At 38.1% G+C, this 19207-nt stretch overlaps 1 protein-coding gene across 3 annotated transcripts in view; it reads right to left on the minus strand.

Annotated features, from left to right (window-relative positions):
* LOC113061477 (zinc finger protein 423-like) overlaps positions 1–19207 on the minus strand; it is a 144853-nt gene that overhangs the window by 114822 nt on the left and 10824 nt on the right. For 2 of the 3 annotated variants that reach the window (XM_026230612.1, XM_026230613.1), the window contains exon 2: positions 125–184. The exons of the other annotated variant lie outside the window; for it this stretch is intronic. In XM_026230612.1, the coding sequence (XP_026086397.1) occupies positions 125–184 (60 nt within the window). The remainder of the gene's footprint in view (positions 1–124; positions 185–19207) is intronic. 3 annotated transcript variants of the gene reach the window in all.

Raw genomic sequence — 19207 nt, forward strand, 5'->3', positions numbered from 1 at the left:
CCCTCTGTGTGCAGGACTGCAGGCCATGTGGAATTGATATTCGAGATTGTGATGCAGCGGGTCGTCTCCAAGGGAGCAGGGGGTTGGATGTATCGTGCAGGACGCCACGCTAGCGAAATCATACCTGTCTGAACAGAGGAGTCCCAACCACTGGCGCACTCTGTAGATTCGGACTCTTCCACCGCTACCGAAAAAGAGAGAGAGAGCATATTAGAGCATTTGTGTAGCCCAACCACACATTTTGAGCACACAAACATTTTTGGCAATCTTGTCAGAAGAGCGCCGCATAAACGGTGGCCCATTATGAGCCTATGATGCATTCGATCGGATTCCTGGATGCACATCAAAGCGCTTTGTGTGTGTGTTCTCTTTGTTTGTCTATCTGCTAATTTTGGAGGTGCAAAAACAGGTAACGGGAGGCGGTGAGATGAGAGGAGGAATGTGTGATGAAGGTTTTCCTGGGCATAGTCGAGGAAGGAAGCCTCACTGGCACACAAACAGGAAGCAGCAGTGTTGAGGACACAATAAGAACTTGGAGCACCCCCCATAGCTCACAACCATAAACACATTCTCACTCACACACACGCACAATACCGGTCTCTACAAAACTCCCCGTAGCCTGGAAGCACTTTGGCACGCAGTCTAGAATGGAAACACACACTGTAACTCTTCAACAACACGGGCGGCAATTTGTGTAACCTCGCCACATTAGACAACAGAGGCATCAGAGTATGAAGGAATATGTCGAGTAATCTATAACAGCACTTTTTCAGCATGAATGGACTATTAAGTGTAGAAGACTTCACATTCAGCGAACAATGTCCATGAAGATAAGTAACAAAAAACAGGAAAGATAAACATCAATGATGAGGTTCAAAAGAGGCCAACGTGAAGATTTAAAGCGTTAATTAAGCCAAAATGAAACTTATCTATGTAATTATTTACTCACCCTCATGTTATTTCAAACCACTGAGGGATTTTAGTTGTTGTTGTTTTTATGTGGAAGCATCAGTGTGAATGTTCACACTGCTCTTTTTCAGTTAGGCATATATGAAAGTGTCTAGGGATTGTAAAAAATAAAATAAAATAATGCATTTCCAAATATTCCAAATAACTTTGGCCATCACAATCATTTGCAGGACATGATTTAGGAACCTTTTCGGTGAATGAAAATGTATTCACTGTTAATGGATGGCTTCAGAAGATATGGAATATTGCACATGAGTCATATGGACCACTTCTATGATGCTTTTTTGTTTGCTTTTCAAGTCTAACAACACAAGTCCCCATTCACTGTCATTAAATGTGGGTGGAAAAGACAATAAGCACATATCATTTAAGTTGCTTTCGCTTTCAGTCTCTGTTAAATAAATGTGAATGTCATTCTTTCTTTTGTGTTCACAGGAGAATCAAAGTCATACCAGTTTACACTAATATAAGGATGAGTAAATCACGTCAGACGTTTATTATTTGAATAAACTGTTCCTTTAAATAGAGTTAAATGAGAAAAGAAACTAAAGTGGGAACAAGAAAGACAGATAGAGCCAGAGAAAGAACGAGAGAGACTGAATCTACTCTGTATACAGGAAATTGTGGTTAGATATGCTCCCGCTGGCATTGGGCATCACTGCAGTCTCACTAAACCCACTTCCTCTCAGGAACAGACTCAGAGAAAGCAGGAAAAAATGAGAGACAAAAGGAGAGAAAGACAGATAGAGGGAGAGAGAGAGAAAGGCACAAACTGCACTGTCCCGGACAACCATACTGCATTCCTTCCACATTATCAGTTCCTTAATTACACACAGACTATCTTTTCCTCTCAAAAACACACACACACACACTCTGCTGAAAGTGCTGTCTGGGCCACCGTACACCGTTCTTGCCGAAGCTGCTCCCAGCAGGGTGGTCGGTGTGAACTCGACTCCACTACCACCACCCTTTTCAATATTCTACTCCCAAGCCAAGGCCAACAGGCCCCTGTTTTCCCTCTCAGTACAGTGGAATATAAGGACCGCAGATGCTCCAGCCAGGAGTTCCAGTGAAAAGCCTGCCATCAAGACCCAAGGAGCCAAGCCAGGTCAGAATGACTGGCCTGTTACGGGACGCCAAGCACTTGAGCCCAAAAGGCCTTTGCTAACAGGACACTGAGGTATAGGCCCGGTTCTAAGGGGTGCCAGAGGTTGCTAAGCACTATATATATATATATATATATATATATATATATATATATATATATATATATATATATATATATATATATACACATATATATATATACATATATATATATATATATACACAGCACCCTTACTAATTTAAGAAGCACCCTCAGTGATTTGATGCTGGAGTCAAGGGATTCGTCACACTTCTCTTGGCCTTTCTCATTTCCTTTGTTTAAAAGTCTCACATTTTTCCCCTCCTTCATGCAAATTCCCGTTCTAAAATGACGTGTGGCTGGATTTTTGCTTCCGTTTATTCTTGCACCAGACTTGGAGGCAGTGCTGGGTAGAACTGGTACATGTGTAATTCATAAACAGATCACAAAAGTCAAGAGCTTGAGTCATTCACAAAATATGGTGAAATGACAAACATGTTCCTCAAGTGTTCGGTCATGAAAAAGACTCATGTTCAAGAATGCCCATATAAAAAGGAATCACTGTGTAACCTGAAAAAATATATGAATAAATTAAAACGAATAAAATAGATTGAATACATTGTTTTTCACATTAAATAATGGGGAAAATAAATAACAACAATAATAATTTAAACATTGATTACTTATCAGGCAAAACAATAAATTGGTTTGTATTGGTTTGCAAATAAACATGATTGCAGCCGGGTAGCATCTTATCTTGCATATTTAGCATAGCACAATTCATGTAATTTTAATCAGGATGAATGAGAATTCAACCGGAATTCAGCCGTATAGGGCCCGTGATTAACATTTTATACTGGGCCCAACAATTGCTTACTGCGGCCCTGATCATGACCAAATCAGAATGCATCTAGCTAACACTGCTTAGATGTTCTCCTACTCTTCTCTGACCATCTTTTCTCTTTACTGTAAGTTTGTATTTGTGTGTTCACTGAATAGTTTCTCCCCTGGCCTGAGTCACTTCGATGCCGTGCTGTACTGTTTATCAGGGGAGATATCATGCTGCTTTTCCTTGCTCTCTTGTTCTCTTGTTCTCCACTGTGCAGGGCTGGGCTTCTCTCCCCCTGGCTTTATGGTATGCTCCCGGTAGTCTGTAAGATCCACTATGAGTGCTGCTACTCATACAAAAAAAATGCACTTATTAAAGGGATAGTTTAGCTCTATGCATTTCTTCTGAAGGGGAAAAATAAGATATTTTGAATGCTGTATAAAAGTACCAGTGTGTTTTTGTTCAAAATTTCAATTACCTTTTGAAATGTTAGACTCAGAAGCCCATTATATATTTTACTGACTGATTTGGTAACACTTTATTTTAAGGTGTCCTTGTTACACGTTACATGTACTAACTATTATAATAACAATTAATTATGTATAATTGCAATGCAAGTAACCCTATGCCAAACCCTAAACCTAACCCTTATCATACAGTAAGCACATTTAGTTAATTAATACTGCTCAGCACTTAAATGTTTAATTACACTGTAATAAAGACACCTTTAAAATAAAGTGTAAACACTGATTTTTCTGGAATTAAAAGGTGATAAAAAAAAAAAGCTGCGGGTTTGCTCAACATGGCCAATTTCTTTTTTATTAATTATGAATATGACGTAAAAATAGTACTTATTACTGTTAAGAATAATAATATTTTAATTTTTTAAATTATAAGTTTAATCATTTTAAAATATAAAAAGAAAAAGAGTATGACATTATTATTACTACTTTAACTACTAAATATAAATATTAAAATAAATTAACTTTAAAATTGCATTCTTTCACTGTAAAATAATAAAATTGTTGCATGCATTAAAGGAAATTTAAGCTGCATTTTTTTCTGATAAAATCTGACTGTGATAAAAAATTAATAGTGACTGCAATTTAAATTGTGATTACTTATTTGTATTTAATTTATTTATTGTTTATTAGCATTTTACTGTAAATATAAATGCAATAATAAATACAGCTGCAAGCAGAGATGACAGGCCCATGCTGCACATCAGGAAAACGGTGCACAGTGGGCACAAGCATTTGCAGTAACCCTCTGGCAGTCTGGTTTTAAGGGATACAGCAATTAAAGACTTACACTATAACATCAAGTGTGAAACACACACAGAACGATAGATAAATCTTTGGTAACACTTTACAATTTACAAAGGTTTCAGTTGTTAACATTATATGAGTTAACATGAGCAATAATTATAAGGCATACATTCATGTTAGTCTTAATATTAGGTTCAAAACTTACTAATACATTATTAAAATGTAAAGTTGTATCTGTTAACATTAATAAAGGTACTGTGAATTGCATTAACATTTTTATGTACTAACATTAAAAAAAGATTAATAAATGCTATAAAAATATATTGTTCATTGTTAGTTCATCGTATTTGATGCTTTAGCTAATGGAAACAAAAGACACCTTATTGTAAAGGGGTTACAAACGCTTATGATCTATGGCCATTTTTTTAAATGATTGTAATGATATATAAAAATTTGTGAAATAATTATATAAAACTATATTATTAGTAAATATTAACTCATTTTATGTATTTATTTGTCATTCTTACTAATGGAACGGAGCAGTTAAGGATCAGGCATGAAAGATTTCCTATGAGGGAAAGAGGACTGGATAGAACTTTTAATGATCTCTGCCTATACATTTTTTTTTTTTTTTTTATGATTTCAATGCTCTATAAGCATTTAAAAAATTATTATGACTAAACTTAAAGTAAAGTACATACCAACTGATTCAGTGCATTAACTTGTCATTCTAAATGTTAGAGACTGAGCCTTACAAGACTAGGCTTAAATTATTTCTTACCTTATCAGTTCATCAGTGGACAAACGTAATATCTGTCAGCTGAAATTTTTTTAATTTATGAAATTACGCATGTTTCTTCACAATGACTTGTTCTCCATATGTAAAAAGTTTTGTTAAAAAAAATCAATAATAATATTTATTCTTAATTTCAAAATTTCAAGATATTAAACCAAAAAGCTAACACTGGATCTTGAACTGCTTGCATGTAAAATAAAATAACATTGCACATATAAATTTAATTAAATGGCAGTCTTTGCAATTTAAAAATTGCACCAAGGCATATCGCTTTCATTCGGTAGAAATCACAGATTGGAAGGGTACTTTAGGCACTTAAAGAGGCAGGGGCTTGAGCCCCCTCCTGGCCCATCCACCTGTGAAGAAGGAACCCACGCTACACATAGAGACCAGAGTATCACAGAGACTACAAGATGTGCTATTCTGATCTGGATGGCCATGTACTAGCCTTAGCAACCATCCAGAATACCCTATCTTTGTGCAATCCCAGAATTCAAACCGAAGCATCATCTAAATCTCAGCTACACCACGGCGATCACTTAAGACTCCTGGACGAGACGAGGGACGTCAGATTCCTGAAGACACGTCTTCCCAACGGAGGAGGAAAAAATGCTAAATTACTCCCAATCAGAGGGCCACTCATCCCCCATTTCCCGCTTCATTAGAGGAAGGATATTGGAGTGTAGTCAGGCAGAGAGAAAGAACGCAGGAGTGCGGAGGAGAAAGAGGGTTACAGCAGACAAATGCCCTACGTCTTCTCAACACACACACACACACACACACACACACACACAGAGACAGCTCCGTTCAGCCCCAGGCTTCAGCACAACAGCACCACACACAGTTGAGCCCCGATCCCTGTCTAAAAACAAAGCTGCCGGCGGCACTGGCAGACCTCTGCCTCCTACACACTACTGCACTGCACTGGGCTTGAGCCAAATAAGACATACTTACTTCCTCTCTGTCTCACACACACACAGAGAGAGAGAGAGAGCTACAACTCCGAACCCACTGTGAAGTCAATGGTCAGAAATATCAGTGATTGAACAGCTATAAGAAAGTGATTGCAGATGCTACAGAATATAAATTATCACTGTTATAAAAACCCAAACACATCAAGGTGTGGCTAACGCTCATCTACAGGGATGGGCCGTCCAGCTGTGGACCACTGGACTACAGATGACCCTCAGCACACACTTCTAGTCCTGAGTGACTCAAACTCTCCAACCCTCCTAAAAACAAGAATAAAACATAAAACCCAAGTGGATATTAAGACCTCACACTAGGATCCGCACAGCCAAACACAACCCCACATGGAAAGAAACAAAAGAAGAGGGCGATTGGGAGAAGAAGAAAAAAAGTCATTAGAAGGAGTTTTAAAAGCAGCATTCTATTAAAAGCCTCTTCCTGCTCTCCCTCATTAGCTGAGCTTATTTATTTCTGTGTATCTTGTCTTCATCCCCTGGCGCCCTGCGTGTGGAAACTGTGAACTGCGACGCGACTGGGGGGGGCTTTAGCCATAGGAAGTGTGAGATGAAGGGGGAATGTGAGATATAACGGGCATGTCATATGATTGTTAACCATCCACTATCAACCAATTACCAACATTCACAATCCCAAAGTAGTAAATACTACTTCTAGTGACTGACCGATATATTGCCCATTGATATATATATATATATATATATGTGATCCACTTTGCAGCAGGGTTTAGCTCCAACACTAATCAAACAAACCTACCTGTGATTTTCTAATGATCCTGAAGACAATGATTAGCAAACTCATGTGTGTCCGAATAGGGTTAGAGCTAAACATTGTAGTAAAGTGGATCTCCCGAGCCAGATTTGAGGATCACTGATACGTATAAACAAATTTTCAGGCAGAATTAGACAGATGCACTAATATTAAAATTTTGGCCAAAGCACATGAGATGAGAAGTATTTATACTGATAAGTTGTAAACAGAGAAATTAAAACTCTATACTATCCAGGGCTCAACAATAAGGACTGCCTGATGGCCCATGGCCAGAGTGAAAGAAGCTTGGGACAGTTGACAGATTTGTCACTTGCCCGATCGGACCACTGCCACATCGTCATAAAAAGATCATTTATGTTTTTAAGCATTGCTAACAAAAAAAAAAAAAAATCAAGCAATTTAACAGCATCCCAGCAAGGGGTTAAAGACAACTCCATTCGATACTCGCGTACCGTTCTGAGTGTTCAGTGCGCTTACAAGCAGTTGCGTTTCTGATGCCCGAGCCCCATTTCCGCATCTTTCTTGCACTTAAATAGACAAATACATACAAAAATATGTCGAAGTTCCAGTCTTGGCAAGTAACTTTACAGCTTTAACGATGATTAATATATATTTAATTTATACAGTGGAGTAGAGATGCACCAATCGACTGGGCATTTTTAGTTTTATTTCAGAGACTATCTCTGTTCCATGCTTCCAAGTGCAGGCGGAAAATTAAATTGTAATTGGCAGGGCAAGTAATAAGTTGAACTGGGCCAGTAAAAAATCCTTAGCATTGAGCCCTGCTATTACGTCTAAATAAATTCAAAATGAAATGGCATTATAAATGTACAGTAATCATTTTAAAAGTTTAAGTGTTAATTAAATTATACATGTTTGTAAAGATTAACTTTAAAGTAAACGTTAGATGTGGCAAATCTACATGTAAAAACAGAAGACAAAAGCATGCATGATTAAATACCCACCAATATCAACCAATATAAAAAGATCTCTACTATAAGTTGACAACCAGTTTATTACTAATATGTGTGCATTCTTAAGAAATGTCTTACATTTTAAATTTTGTGTATATCTAATTTGCTCAATTAAAATGTTATGCTACACTACAGTAAATAAAGTAATACTTCAGTGCAAACTTTTGAACATTAGCGTATATGGCAGTACTATATTGCTAATATCAGTCTGCCACTACAGACTTGGTGCATTCCTTATTCATTTTTGACATTGTGCATTGGTGAAAGGAAAGCTCCACACTGCAGGCACTGACACTACTTCCTTTCTCCAGAACAGCTCCTGCTTGTAAAAGCTTTATACAGTGGGGTGCACATTCTAATGATAACAGCATGTTTTAAATGTTACCTTGGATACTCTCCATTTCCGTAACATGCTCCAGAGCTACACAGGAGCTGGAAGAAGGAGTGGAGATTGACGCTGTACCTCCATTTAAAGATCCAAAATGGACACCACTGACCACAGCGTTTGGATGCTTTTACATATGGTGTCTAATGTCTGTAACTCTAGACGAAACTAGACCTTATCATACTATAAGGAAACTATTTCTGAAATTAAAAACATGGATATTTTTAGTTAGATGGACAATATATCATATCATTATATGAATCTATGAATAACCTTATTTGTTCCCAACTCCATCCTCCTTCCTATATTTGTCTATTTATATTTACATATGAGGATTTTTTTTTGTCTGCGTGTTGTTGTCTCTGTGTACTGGAAGCTAGGGTTGTGATGGTGAGAAATTTTTCCCACCGGTTAATGGTCGTGTGACAACACTGATAATATCGGTATCACCATGGGGTTGGGGGTGTTCCCGCTTTTTCTCACTTTCCTTCACTTTTAAATAGCTTGTAAAAGCAGCGTGTGCACTTTACTTTCACTTTCAAATAGCGGCGATTCAGCATAAAGCAATAGTTAATTTTTAGTTTGTTCGAATTTTCCCTCTTTTCCTTGCTTTCCTTAGCTTAAAAGCACTATGTGCATTATACTTTCACTTTCAAATAGATGTAGTTGTAATTTTCTTGAATGCAACAACAAAATACAATGTCAAACTAACTTTAGCCTATATATAAAACATAGAACTTTTATTTATAAAACAAATAAAAATACATCATGCTATATGGCAGGCTATGCCTAATATAAAATGACAAATAACTTGCATAAAGTTTAAATAGGTATACAAAACAGGAAATAAGTAAAAATGTATAATATATAACCAAATAAATTAGCAAAACGAGTAAGACAGCTTGGAGGCACAGCACCAAACAACGTTGAACCAATAACATTTTAAACAAATGTTTAAAAAAAAGATTCCAAAATCACCTTAGATAAACGCCAAAAGAGAGCAAGCTTTTCAAAATCTCTTGCATTTCGTTTCAAACCTAAATCATCCACCATCATCTTGTCTGTCTTCACTCCATCTCACCTCACTCTTCTTGTCAATCTGCTCTCCTCACACTCCTCACTGGGTAAATGAAATCTGATCTGTGATACGACTGTGGTTCGACACGCTGCATTGAGCAGCCACGCTCAGTTTTTAATTGTAGTGTCTGTTCTTTTACTGAACTAAATGATTTTTATTACTACAAAAAAAATCTAAACGACAGTGGGGGTCAGTGCCGCGGTTTCACTCCGGTATCATATATATATATATATATATATATATATATATATATATATATATATATATATATATATATATATATATATATATATATATATATAAACAAAAGTTCCAGTTTGGTCAACCTTAATAGGTTTAACTAAAAATATGTAATACAATTCTGTTATTTTATAAACAAACTAAACTATGAATAAAATAAACTGTGTGTGTGTTTGTGTATTAATCTCACAGTTAGGAAGGGGTTAATAAATAATCAGCATCCTAGGGAAATCCCCCCCTTTTCAGCACCATTGCTGGGGTGGACTGCGGTTTCTTTTACCATTTAAACTATTATTTAAAGGGAGAAAGAAAGAGGAAAAAAGGCACATTTCCCCCAAGGGCCATCTTCAAACTCCCTCTCTACATCTCACTCACGCATACACACACACACACAAATCCTTGACACAGTTTATTTCTATATTATTGAAATTCCTCCTCAGTTAATTACTGCTGTGTTGGAGTGAGCATGCAGCGTTATTTGCATTTCGGGGTCCTGTTAAGCAGTGTTAAACATCACCGTCACCACACACACTCACTCACAGAGACAAATGTATTTGAGTGTAGCTGACGGCAACACAGTGATCAGCGTAGCAGAGCGGAGAATAGGACGAGGGTAGAGATCAAACAAGCGCGTCGTAACAACATGGCAAACACAACACTCGCATTTAGCCGCCAAAACGCTTGCCAGCCAGTGGGAGAATGACACAGCCTTTAATTGTTTTTAAAATGAGCACTTTAAATTAACAACGGGCGATGCTTATCTACCAAAATAACAAGGGTATGGGGAAATCACAGTAAGTACGCGCAGATGAACAAGCTTCATTTCTATCTGAACTTGTAAAGGGTCTGGCTTGTCTAATTTCTGTGTCACCAAAAGGAATAAAGAAAGAAAGAAATACTGATTCCTAATCAGTTGTGCCACTGGTTGGCCAAATAGATCATGATCCTGCCCCAAACTCACACCATTGGTTTAGCCAATGTTGCTGGTCATGATTCTCAAACAAAGAGAGGAAACTTTTCAGAGGAAATTAATTTTATTTATACTTTCCAGAGGAAATTAATGCACTTTATTGGGGCATAAGCACAATGGCAAAGCCAACTGTAGCTCGACTTTTACAATAATAATATTTGAAAGATAATTTTTTTAAAGATGTAATTTAACTTTTAAAGGGATAGTTTACCTAAAAATGAATCACAGCTCCCTAAAGTTGCTTCAAACCCCTATGAGTTTTTTTCTTCTGTTAAACACAAAAGATATTTCAAAGAATGTTGGTAACCAAACAGTTGCTGTTAACCATTGACTTCCACTGTATTTTTTAACCATACTTTGGAAGTAAATGGCTTCCAGCAACTTTCTGGTTACCAACATTTCTAAAAATATCTTCTATTCAACAGAAGACAGAAATTCATATAGATTTGGAACAACATGAGGGCAAGTAAATGATGACAAATGTAAATTTTTGGGTGAACATTCTTTTAATGTTGTGATGTAACAGAAGTTTTGATAGATCTTCAATATGATATACTGTACATCTGATTGAAACATTTTATTTAAAAAAGTAAAAAAAGATGGGCACTCAATTAAATCCATAGGTTGTTGATTGGATGAAGGCAAATCTGAATCCAATAATAACAATCTGATTTAAAATGATACATTCAAAAATAAAAATGATTGAGGCATTGTGGTTACTAGGGTTCAAATCTAACTAAATATATACATTTATTGATTCCCTTTTCCTTCACAATTTCCTGCCTTTAAAAAAAAAAAAGAAAGTCAAGTACAAAACAGCAATTGTTGTTACAGGAGGTCATTTAATGCAGAGCGATACAAAAAGAAAGCAGGTGAGGATAGCTGTCCGTAAGAGGCTTTATAAGCATGAAACTCGTATCAAATTCCCCCCCGGACATAACCACAGTAAGAAAAATGAGGAACTGGGGGTGAATTCGGTTAGCATCCGTTTATATAGCACTTGACTAGCAGTATTACTGTACCTGAACACATTCCTCCTGAACTGAAGATGAATTCCATCAGGATCCGCCACGTTATCAAATCAGGGATGTGCTTCACCGCGAGTGAGAGGTTCCAACAACAAGATGCTGCTGCGCATACAAAGGATGAGATCGCATCGCTTAACCCAGCGAGAAGAAACATCCTCGCCCTCAAACCTGACGCTGTGAGGGCCCTTAACGAGCACACGTGCATATGCGGACCCTCACACGCCACACATGCACGCCAGCCCCCTGCTTCTCCCAGTAAGGGCCTCACACATTGCTGGTAAAGCTTCAAAGATTGGCATCGCTCTGCAGCGGCACGGCGGAAAAGAGAGATTGTTATTTAAACAGTGATGCTAGTAGGGTTTGTATGAATATAAATTTTTATAAGAGACAGAAAGACTAATAGATGGGCGGTGGGAGGGTGAGGATATTATGCAGATGCACCTCCAATAACATTACAATGAAAAGCTCTAGTGGACCACTGTTGGTATGTGCGTTTGACATGGAGAGAAAAAGAGAGCGATGGAAGGGAAGAGTGCTCAGAGGGAGTCTCACCTGGGCCCGGCTCTGCTGCAGCCGTCTGCAGGAGATTCAGCTGCAGAATACCTAATGCGTGTGTGGAGGGGCGTGCTGTACAGCCCTGTTACTGGCCCCGGGCCATTCTGTATGATTAAGTCTTCTACACTTAAGGGATAAAGCCTTGCTCTCCTTCTCTCCCACTGGAAGCCATTAGCAGCCCCCCATTTGCAGCTCAGTGTGTGTGTGTATGTATGTGCGCCCTGTGCATGTTTGAGTCCATGCATTTGAATGGGTTCATACCCCTGTGTCTTTGTGCTCCTGCCTTGTTTGTGTACAAGTGTGTGCGTGCTGCTTCCTGAGCAAAGCATGTGTAATTTTGGCAGTACAAAACAGCTCCACGGCACCCTGGGATTGGTGTCCAGCGGTGAGCTGTTTGGGCCCAGAGTGCACTGCGGTCCGGCCCCCCTCATTAGAATGGGCCACGCAGGGCCAATGGCTGCCACTGCAACATCACGCATCACGATCAGGGGCCTATTGCGTGTCCCTAAGAATTGGGAGACCGGGCCCCAGACTGTCGCGCAGACACATGCTTGCTCTGGATTAATCATGTTGGGGTCCACAGCTCTGTGGCACAAACATCATCATAAAAAGACACGCACAGAGTAGTGGTGGTGAATTCCAGAGTTATGGCATGCATAATTTAATAGAAATTACAAAAACAAAAAGAAGGGCCTTGTTGGTGGCGAATGGTAGTGATTTGTTAACTATAGTGTAGATTATAGGATCTAAAATATGACTGGATAAGCTAAAGTTAGTAATAATAACAATGAAAGGTTCGTCTGCTAGGATTATTTATAAATGCTATTATTAATTAAATATTGGGTATTTCTTTTTGTTATTTTGGTTAGTTTAATAGACCAATATATCGGCCAATAATTCCTAACCACGCTTAATTGGCCAAATACTGTATTGTTGTGTAAAATCAGTAATGTCAATTTCAATTTTAGTGAATTCACAGAAAATATAGTAATAATTACAACAATAGATGGATGGACGTATTTATTTAGCGATAGATAGAATGTTAGAAAAACATTGATTAACATGATCGACAGCTCAATAGATTGATTGATTACACGACAGACAGTTATGATAAAAAAAACTTTTCTGACAATTAATTGTCCAAAAACAGTCACGGTTACCGCGATAAATTGTCTGTTTTAGGTGCTTCGGCGATTATGCCGAATTATCACAATTAATTGTCTGGGGGGGGGGTGGCTTTGATTATATAACTGTGATCAATTTAAGGGTTCAGGAAGTAATTATGATTTTATCTTTTAATCTTTTTTGAGTTATTATTTTGCAGTGTAAGATTTCATAGAGTATTCCAAATACTAAGAATCAGCTACTACTGATTCAACACCAGCACTTTCTACACCACTACAAATATCAATACTGTGTTTGTCACTCTTTTTTGAAACCCGTTTTTTAACAATCCACTAAATACTCACTTTCTCGTTACAGAGAAAAACTACATTTGAATAAAAATATATAAGCTATGAAATTAAAGTTGCTGACTGTTTAATTGAGCAGCAAAAACAATATCTTGAAAAAAATATTTGGCGCACATTATACAATTTAAAAATGTTTATTCTGTTAATTATTTGTATTCTGACAAAATAGATTCATGAAAATGAGATAGAAATCATGAGGAAAAATTACAGCTTCTAATAATCTTATTGTGTGCAAAACTTTGATAATGTGAAATGCTTCAAACAGAATGGCACAAAGCTCTAATGCACATCCAGGGTGCAGAATGATGTGCTTGAAGCAACATAAGTCACAGTGATTCTTCAGATGATATACAGGCTATACAGTGCATGAAAACCAAACTGGTGCTCCTCTGTTTCCTTTGGTGACTCCCCCTTGTGCTGTGTAAAAAGCACAATAATCATGGTTGTCTGAAACAACCGTGGTTAGATCAAATAATTGCAATTAGACGGTTATTTAATTATTGCCACAGGCCTAATAGACAGATAAACAGTGATAGAACGACAGAATGATCGATTGAAGGATGGAATGATAGATAGACAGATATAGAAAGATAGTAGTTAATTAAACGTGATGGATATTTTTGCCAAAATCAGCACAAAAAAAGCCATCTCCATCGCGGCATCTGGTTCTACTGGTGAACCCAACTCGAGTCAATAGGCACCCTTTCGACCACTGAACCCAGTGTTAAAAAGCATAAGGCACAGCAATCAACATTTAATAAAGGAAATCAGAGGCATCCAGTAAGTCCTGCAGTAGGGCTGATCTAATGGCTGCTATATGTGGCTTCACATCGCCCCTATTCTCCGGGACAGAAAACACATTATAAATGAAGAGATCCAGCATGCTGTCCATCACTGCCATGTTTCTGGGTTAATGATGCCTTAACGGTCATCGTACACTGACAAACAGTCTCGCCTTGAAGGAGAGAGGGAGAGCGGGAGAAGGAGAGGCAGAGTGTCTTTCATTTCCAGATAATTAATAATAGATAAAAGCCTGACTTGTTCTGCATGGCTTAATAGCTTTTAATAGCAGGGAGAATGACGGGAACACGCACGGCTGTGTCTCCAGACGCTGGCCTGCAGACCTCCAGAGACACCGTCATCTTGCTGCAGCACAGAGGGGGGAGGCGTACCTGAGCCAGAACAGATACACATACACACGCGTGCACGAGATCGGAGAGAGGCAAGCATGCTAAAAGAAACCCATGCACTTACTCAAACACACGCGGGCACAAACACACCCAAGAGAGTGCCGTTCATAGGCCTGCTCTCTGAATGGCGCAATTCACTCCTGCCAACATGCATATAAAAATAAATACGCTCTTTCCCGTAAGCACTACTCACATCACAGTCAACCACTGAAGATCAATACCCGGACACAGTGGTTATGAAGCCATTCAAAAGAGGGGACTCGACTACATGCAGAATGGACACACATACACTCAAATGGTTGCCACAGCACATAAACACACACAAATAGCTTGAACTGAAATGTATTGTTCATGCTGTATAGTATACAATATTAGTGTGTTTACTACAGTGATAAGCACAACAGAACAACACTGGCTGCAGGTATGCACCAATGCAGCAGAATGACTGCACCAGTGATATTTTACTACTATATTACATTACAATTGTGGCAAATGTTGAATGACGTGTATTGTACCACAAGGTAGTTGGCGATATTCAACTTAGTAATTTGAAGCCAAAAATTGACATTTACGGTTTTATTTTTCACATTATTTTTTGGAGAAAAAAAAGAGAATGACCACCACAAAAAAGCAAGTGACCTAAAAGTCAGATCAAACGTAATAAAATAAATAATAAAAAAATATGTTTTCTAAATATTATTTCAAAATATATACATTAGTCTATAACTAATTATAATTTAGAAGTCTATAACTCATTTCATTTTATAGAAATCCGTACAGACCCTGTATATAATGTATAATTAATTAATTTAAATCACTCTACAATGAAATAAAAAAACTGACTGACCACAGTCCAATGAAAATTAATATAAAAATAAGTAAAAGATTTTTCACAAGTTTGAACTGCAATCATGCACTACATGAAAGAGTCATATATTCGGATATCAAAATACTGTAATATTTTAATCACCAGGTCCCTGATGATTCCCACACCTACAAAATATCACCATCTAAACAACAGCTGCCATCCTGACAGCAAGAGATGTGGCATAAAAACTAATATTTACACTCAAGCAGCCATTTGTCACCAACACTCCAGCATTGACAGCAGTAGGAGGAGCCCGTTTCCTCAATATGTCTATGTCTCTCTTTCACTCCTTCCCTGTAGCCTGTTTTGAATGCAGCCGGATTCTGTGACAGCTCCGCCCCTGAAAACACACACACAAACACATACACACACTCTCTCCAGTTGCAGTGGAATGACAGCGGAGATGGAATGACAGGGATGAGTATTCCCCGAGCACGGCATGGAAGCGTGGATAGCGGGAGTTTTGCTAGGCCTTATCGCTCAACTGGGTCACTGTGTCCAATCAGGCTTTGGAGGCTGTCCTGTGAGGGCGGTACAGGCATTTCCTGCTGGACGGGACGCAGCTGACAGCCTCGCCCTCAGACCCTCGCAATCCGAACGCATTGGCTGCCAGCTGCATCTCGCAGGTCAAACATTGGTAGTGCTCCATGCCAATCTCTCAGCCTGGGCTTTTCCCACAAGGGCTTCAACTTCAATAGCCTGTCCTCCAAACCTAGGCCGAGGGACGGCAAGGGAAGCTGATTAACCAAATACTTTTATCAGTACTGAAACTGCTCCACTGCACAAAATGGCCTTAAAAACACAAACCAGCAGCACTGGCCAGAAACACGCCAAAGGAGGGGGGGGGGGGGGGGGCGAGGCTTACATGGCAAAGGGACACAATAAGGCCTAACTGGACCCAAACTGAAGGCTCACCACTACATCACTCTAAAAATGCAGAGGACACATATGGCAACACTAGTCACATATTTAAATCAACCTAGCACAGTTATGTTTAAAGGCAAAAAATTTTGAAATAATTTTATTTATATATTTATATATTTATTTGTATATATATATATATATATATATATATATATATATATATATATATATATATATATATATATATATATATATATATATATATATATATATACACCATAATAATAGTATAATATTCTGCACTGGGAAAAAATAATGAATGGTTCAAAACATACCTATGGCTCAAGATGCTGGGATTAACTAAAAAATACAAATACAAATAAATGAAAAATGAATTACAAATTATTCATTATTATTATTAATAAATTGTTGTTGTAATTATTATTATTAAGTATATATATATATCATCTGGTGCAGCACCCCATCACTCTCCTTCTTGGTCAAATAGCCCTTGATGCCTTCAGTGTGAATCTACAATTTTCATAGTCATGAAAATAAAGAAAACTCTTTGAATGAGAAGATGTGTCCAAACTTTTGGTCTGTACTGTATATATATATATATAGCTGACATAAAAAAAAAAAACTAAATGTAAGTAAAAATGCCAGCCAACCAGACTGGAAATGGTTATTTTAGATAGTGCTGCTTAGCATGTTTGTGTTCAATACTCATCCATATACCGTACATCATATGATCCTAACCAGTGAATCTAAGCAAAGAAATGTAGAGGACAGAGGGACAGGAAGTCAACACTGTAAAAGAAGGAAATGGTGTATAGGGAAAAAAGAGAGCAGATACAAGAGTGGGAGGATGGCAAGAGCACTTGTGTTGTCTTCCTGAGTTTTGGTGCTCTGGGAGAACTTGGACAGCTCAGGTCAGAAGAGACACATAGTATTGTGCTTTTCTATTTCTCTATGCTTTTTCTTTCTCTTTCTTTATCTCTTTGTCTTTCCTTCACATAAGTTAAGGTGTGTTGCATGTTTGCGAGAAAGCTTGAAGTGAGGGTAACTTCGGTTTTTACAAGACTCAACTAAAGATCCAACACCTGTGATATGATGGAAGATGGAGACCATGAGACAGACAAACAAATGTTGCAATGAGAAGCACAAATACATGTTGTAGCATAATCTGACAATATCTTTTTAGTCAAAGCCTTGAAAGAAAAACATACAGCTACTTAAGCTTAAAAATTATTTGTCATTTTTTGATGTTAAAATACTTTATCCGATCACAGTTTAATGAACAGAAATGTCTATTGTGGGTTAAAACACTTTCAAAAAACTACTCTTTTTGAACAACTCAGGACTATTTGCTTGTCCAAAGCAAAGAAGTCTGAAATGACTGGAGAAGGCCATCCATAAACTTCAAAGCGTAACTATCCTGAGCTGTGACATAAAATAAAAAAAAATATATAATTTAATATAATTCACACTTACACAAACAAGCATACATACATAAATAAATGCAAGGCCACACACTAACAAATGGTGTGGCAGAATGGCAAATGAGAGTGTTTTGGAAACCTGTTTGAAACTAATCATTACATTTGCAATTCTGATTTTCGTCACTAGTGTCCCAGAAATAACACCCTGCATCGTGATGCCAGTCAAACATTAAAAAAGACACAAAGTCATACATGTAGACACATTCTTTGTCTCTCACACTCCTCCCTTCACACCGCACACATGGCACATTCCTGGCCGTGCGATGCGAGGTTCTGGCTAAAGGCCGTCAGCAGGCGTTTCCTGAGGAAAACCCTGGGTACAGTGTCAACTCTCCTTCTTCCTCTGCATTTCCCTCTCTCTCTCTCTCTCACAGACACACACACACACAGTGAAAGATGCAGTCAGGGTCTTATCAGTTTACCACAATTCCCGCTTTCAACACAGTCCAGAACACTGAAGTTTATATATTTATCTTGACACTCTTTGACTCTAAACACGCACACTCTTATAAACACACACTCAGAGGCACAAATATGCTTAGAAATGCACCCAGGCACATTCTTCAACTCAAAGATTCAAGAAAAACGTAAACCACAATGGCATCACACACACACGCAAGAGCACGGTGCTACAGTGTTCACTAGAAGAAAACATAGTCAAAGATTAAAGGGGCGCTCAGATCAGATCTGAAATTTGTTTTTCATCTGTCTCGCCTGTCAAAGACAAGAGGAAAAATGTTTGCAATATACCTGTGAAGAAACAGAAAGAGAGAGAGAAGGATCGAGGACGGCTTAGAGAAGCTGAGTCTGAATTATATAAAGCGGAAAAAGTAAAAGAGAGAGCAGGCATGATTAAATCCCGTCGGCTGTGTGGGGCTGTCAGCGACTGTGACACTAGGTTCAGATCCCTGCTCACTAGGGAGAGCACCATAATCACGTTCTTCCCGCCATGATGCCATCAAACAGGTACGGGATGGGTGGGCGGCTGCAATGGGGACGACAATGGCAAAGCCCCGAAACCACCACACACATCCCGTCTTGTCTAAAATCCCCCTTCACTAAAAGAATGGCCATTAAAACTTGAAAGTGACCACAACAATCAATCATGCAAGCTCAATAATTCCATGACTGGACCAAAATTCTAAACCTTTTACTACATGTAAACATGTCATAAAGGAGTCCATTTTTCAGTTTTGACTGGTTACTGCATTATTTTCAGCAGTTCATCAGACAGCAATGTGTGCCAATGCTGCAGCCCTTGGGCCAAATGCTGCATGTCTATCATTTTTATATGACCCTCCTATTGATTAAATAATGACGAAATTGATGTGCTGTCTC

Source organism: Carassius auratus, chromosome 43 (genome assembly GCF_003368295.1).
Source record: "Carassius auratus strain Wakin chromosome 43, ASM336829v1, whole genome shotgun sequence".
NCBI classification, from domain to species: domain Eukaryota; kingdom Metazoa; phylum Chordata; class Actinopteri; order Cypriniformes; family Cyprinidae; genus Carassius; species Carassius auratus.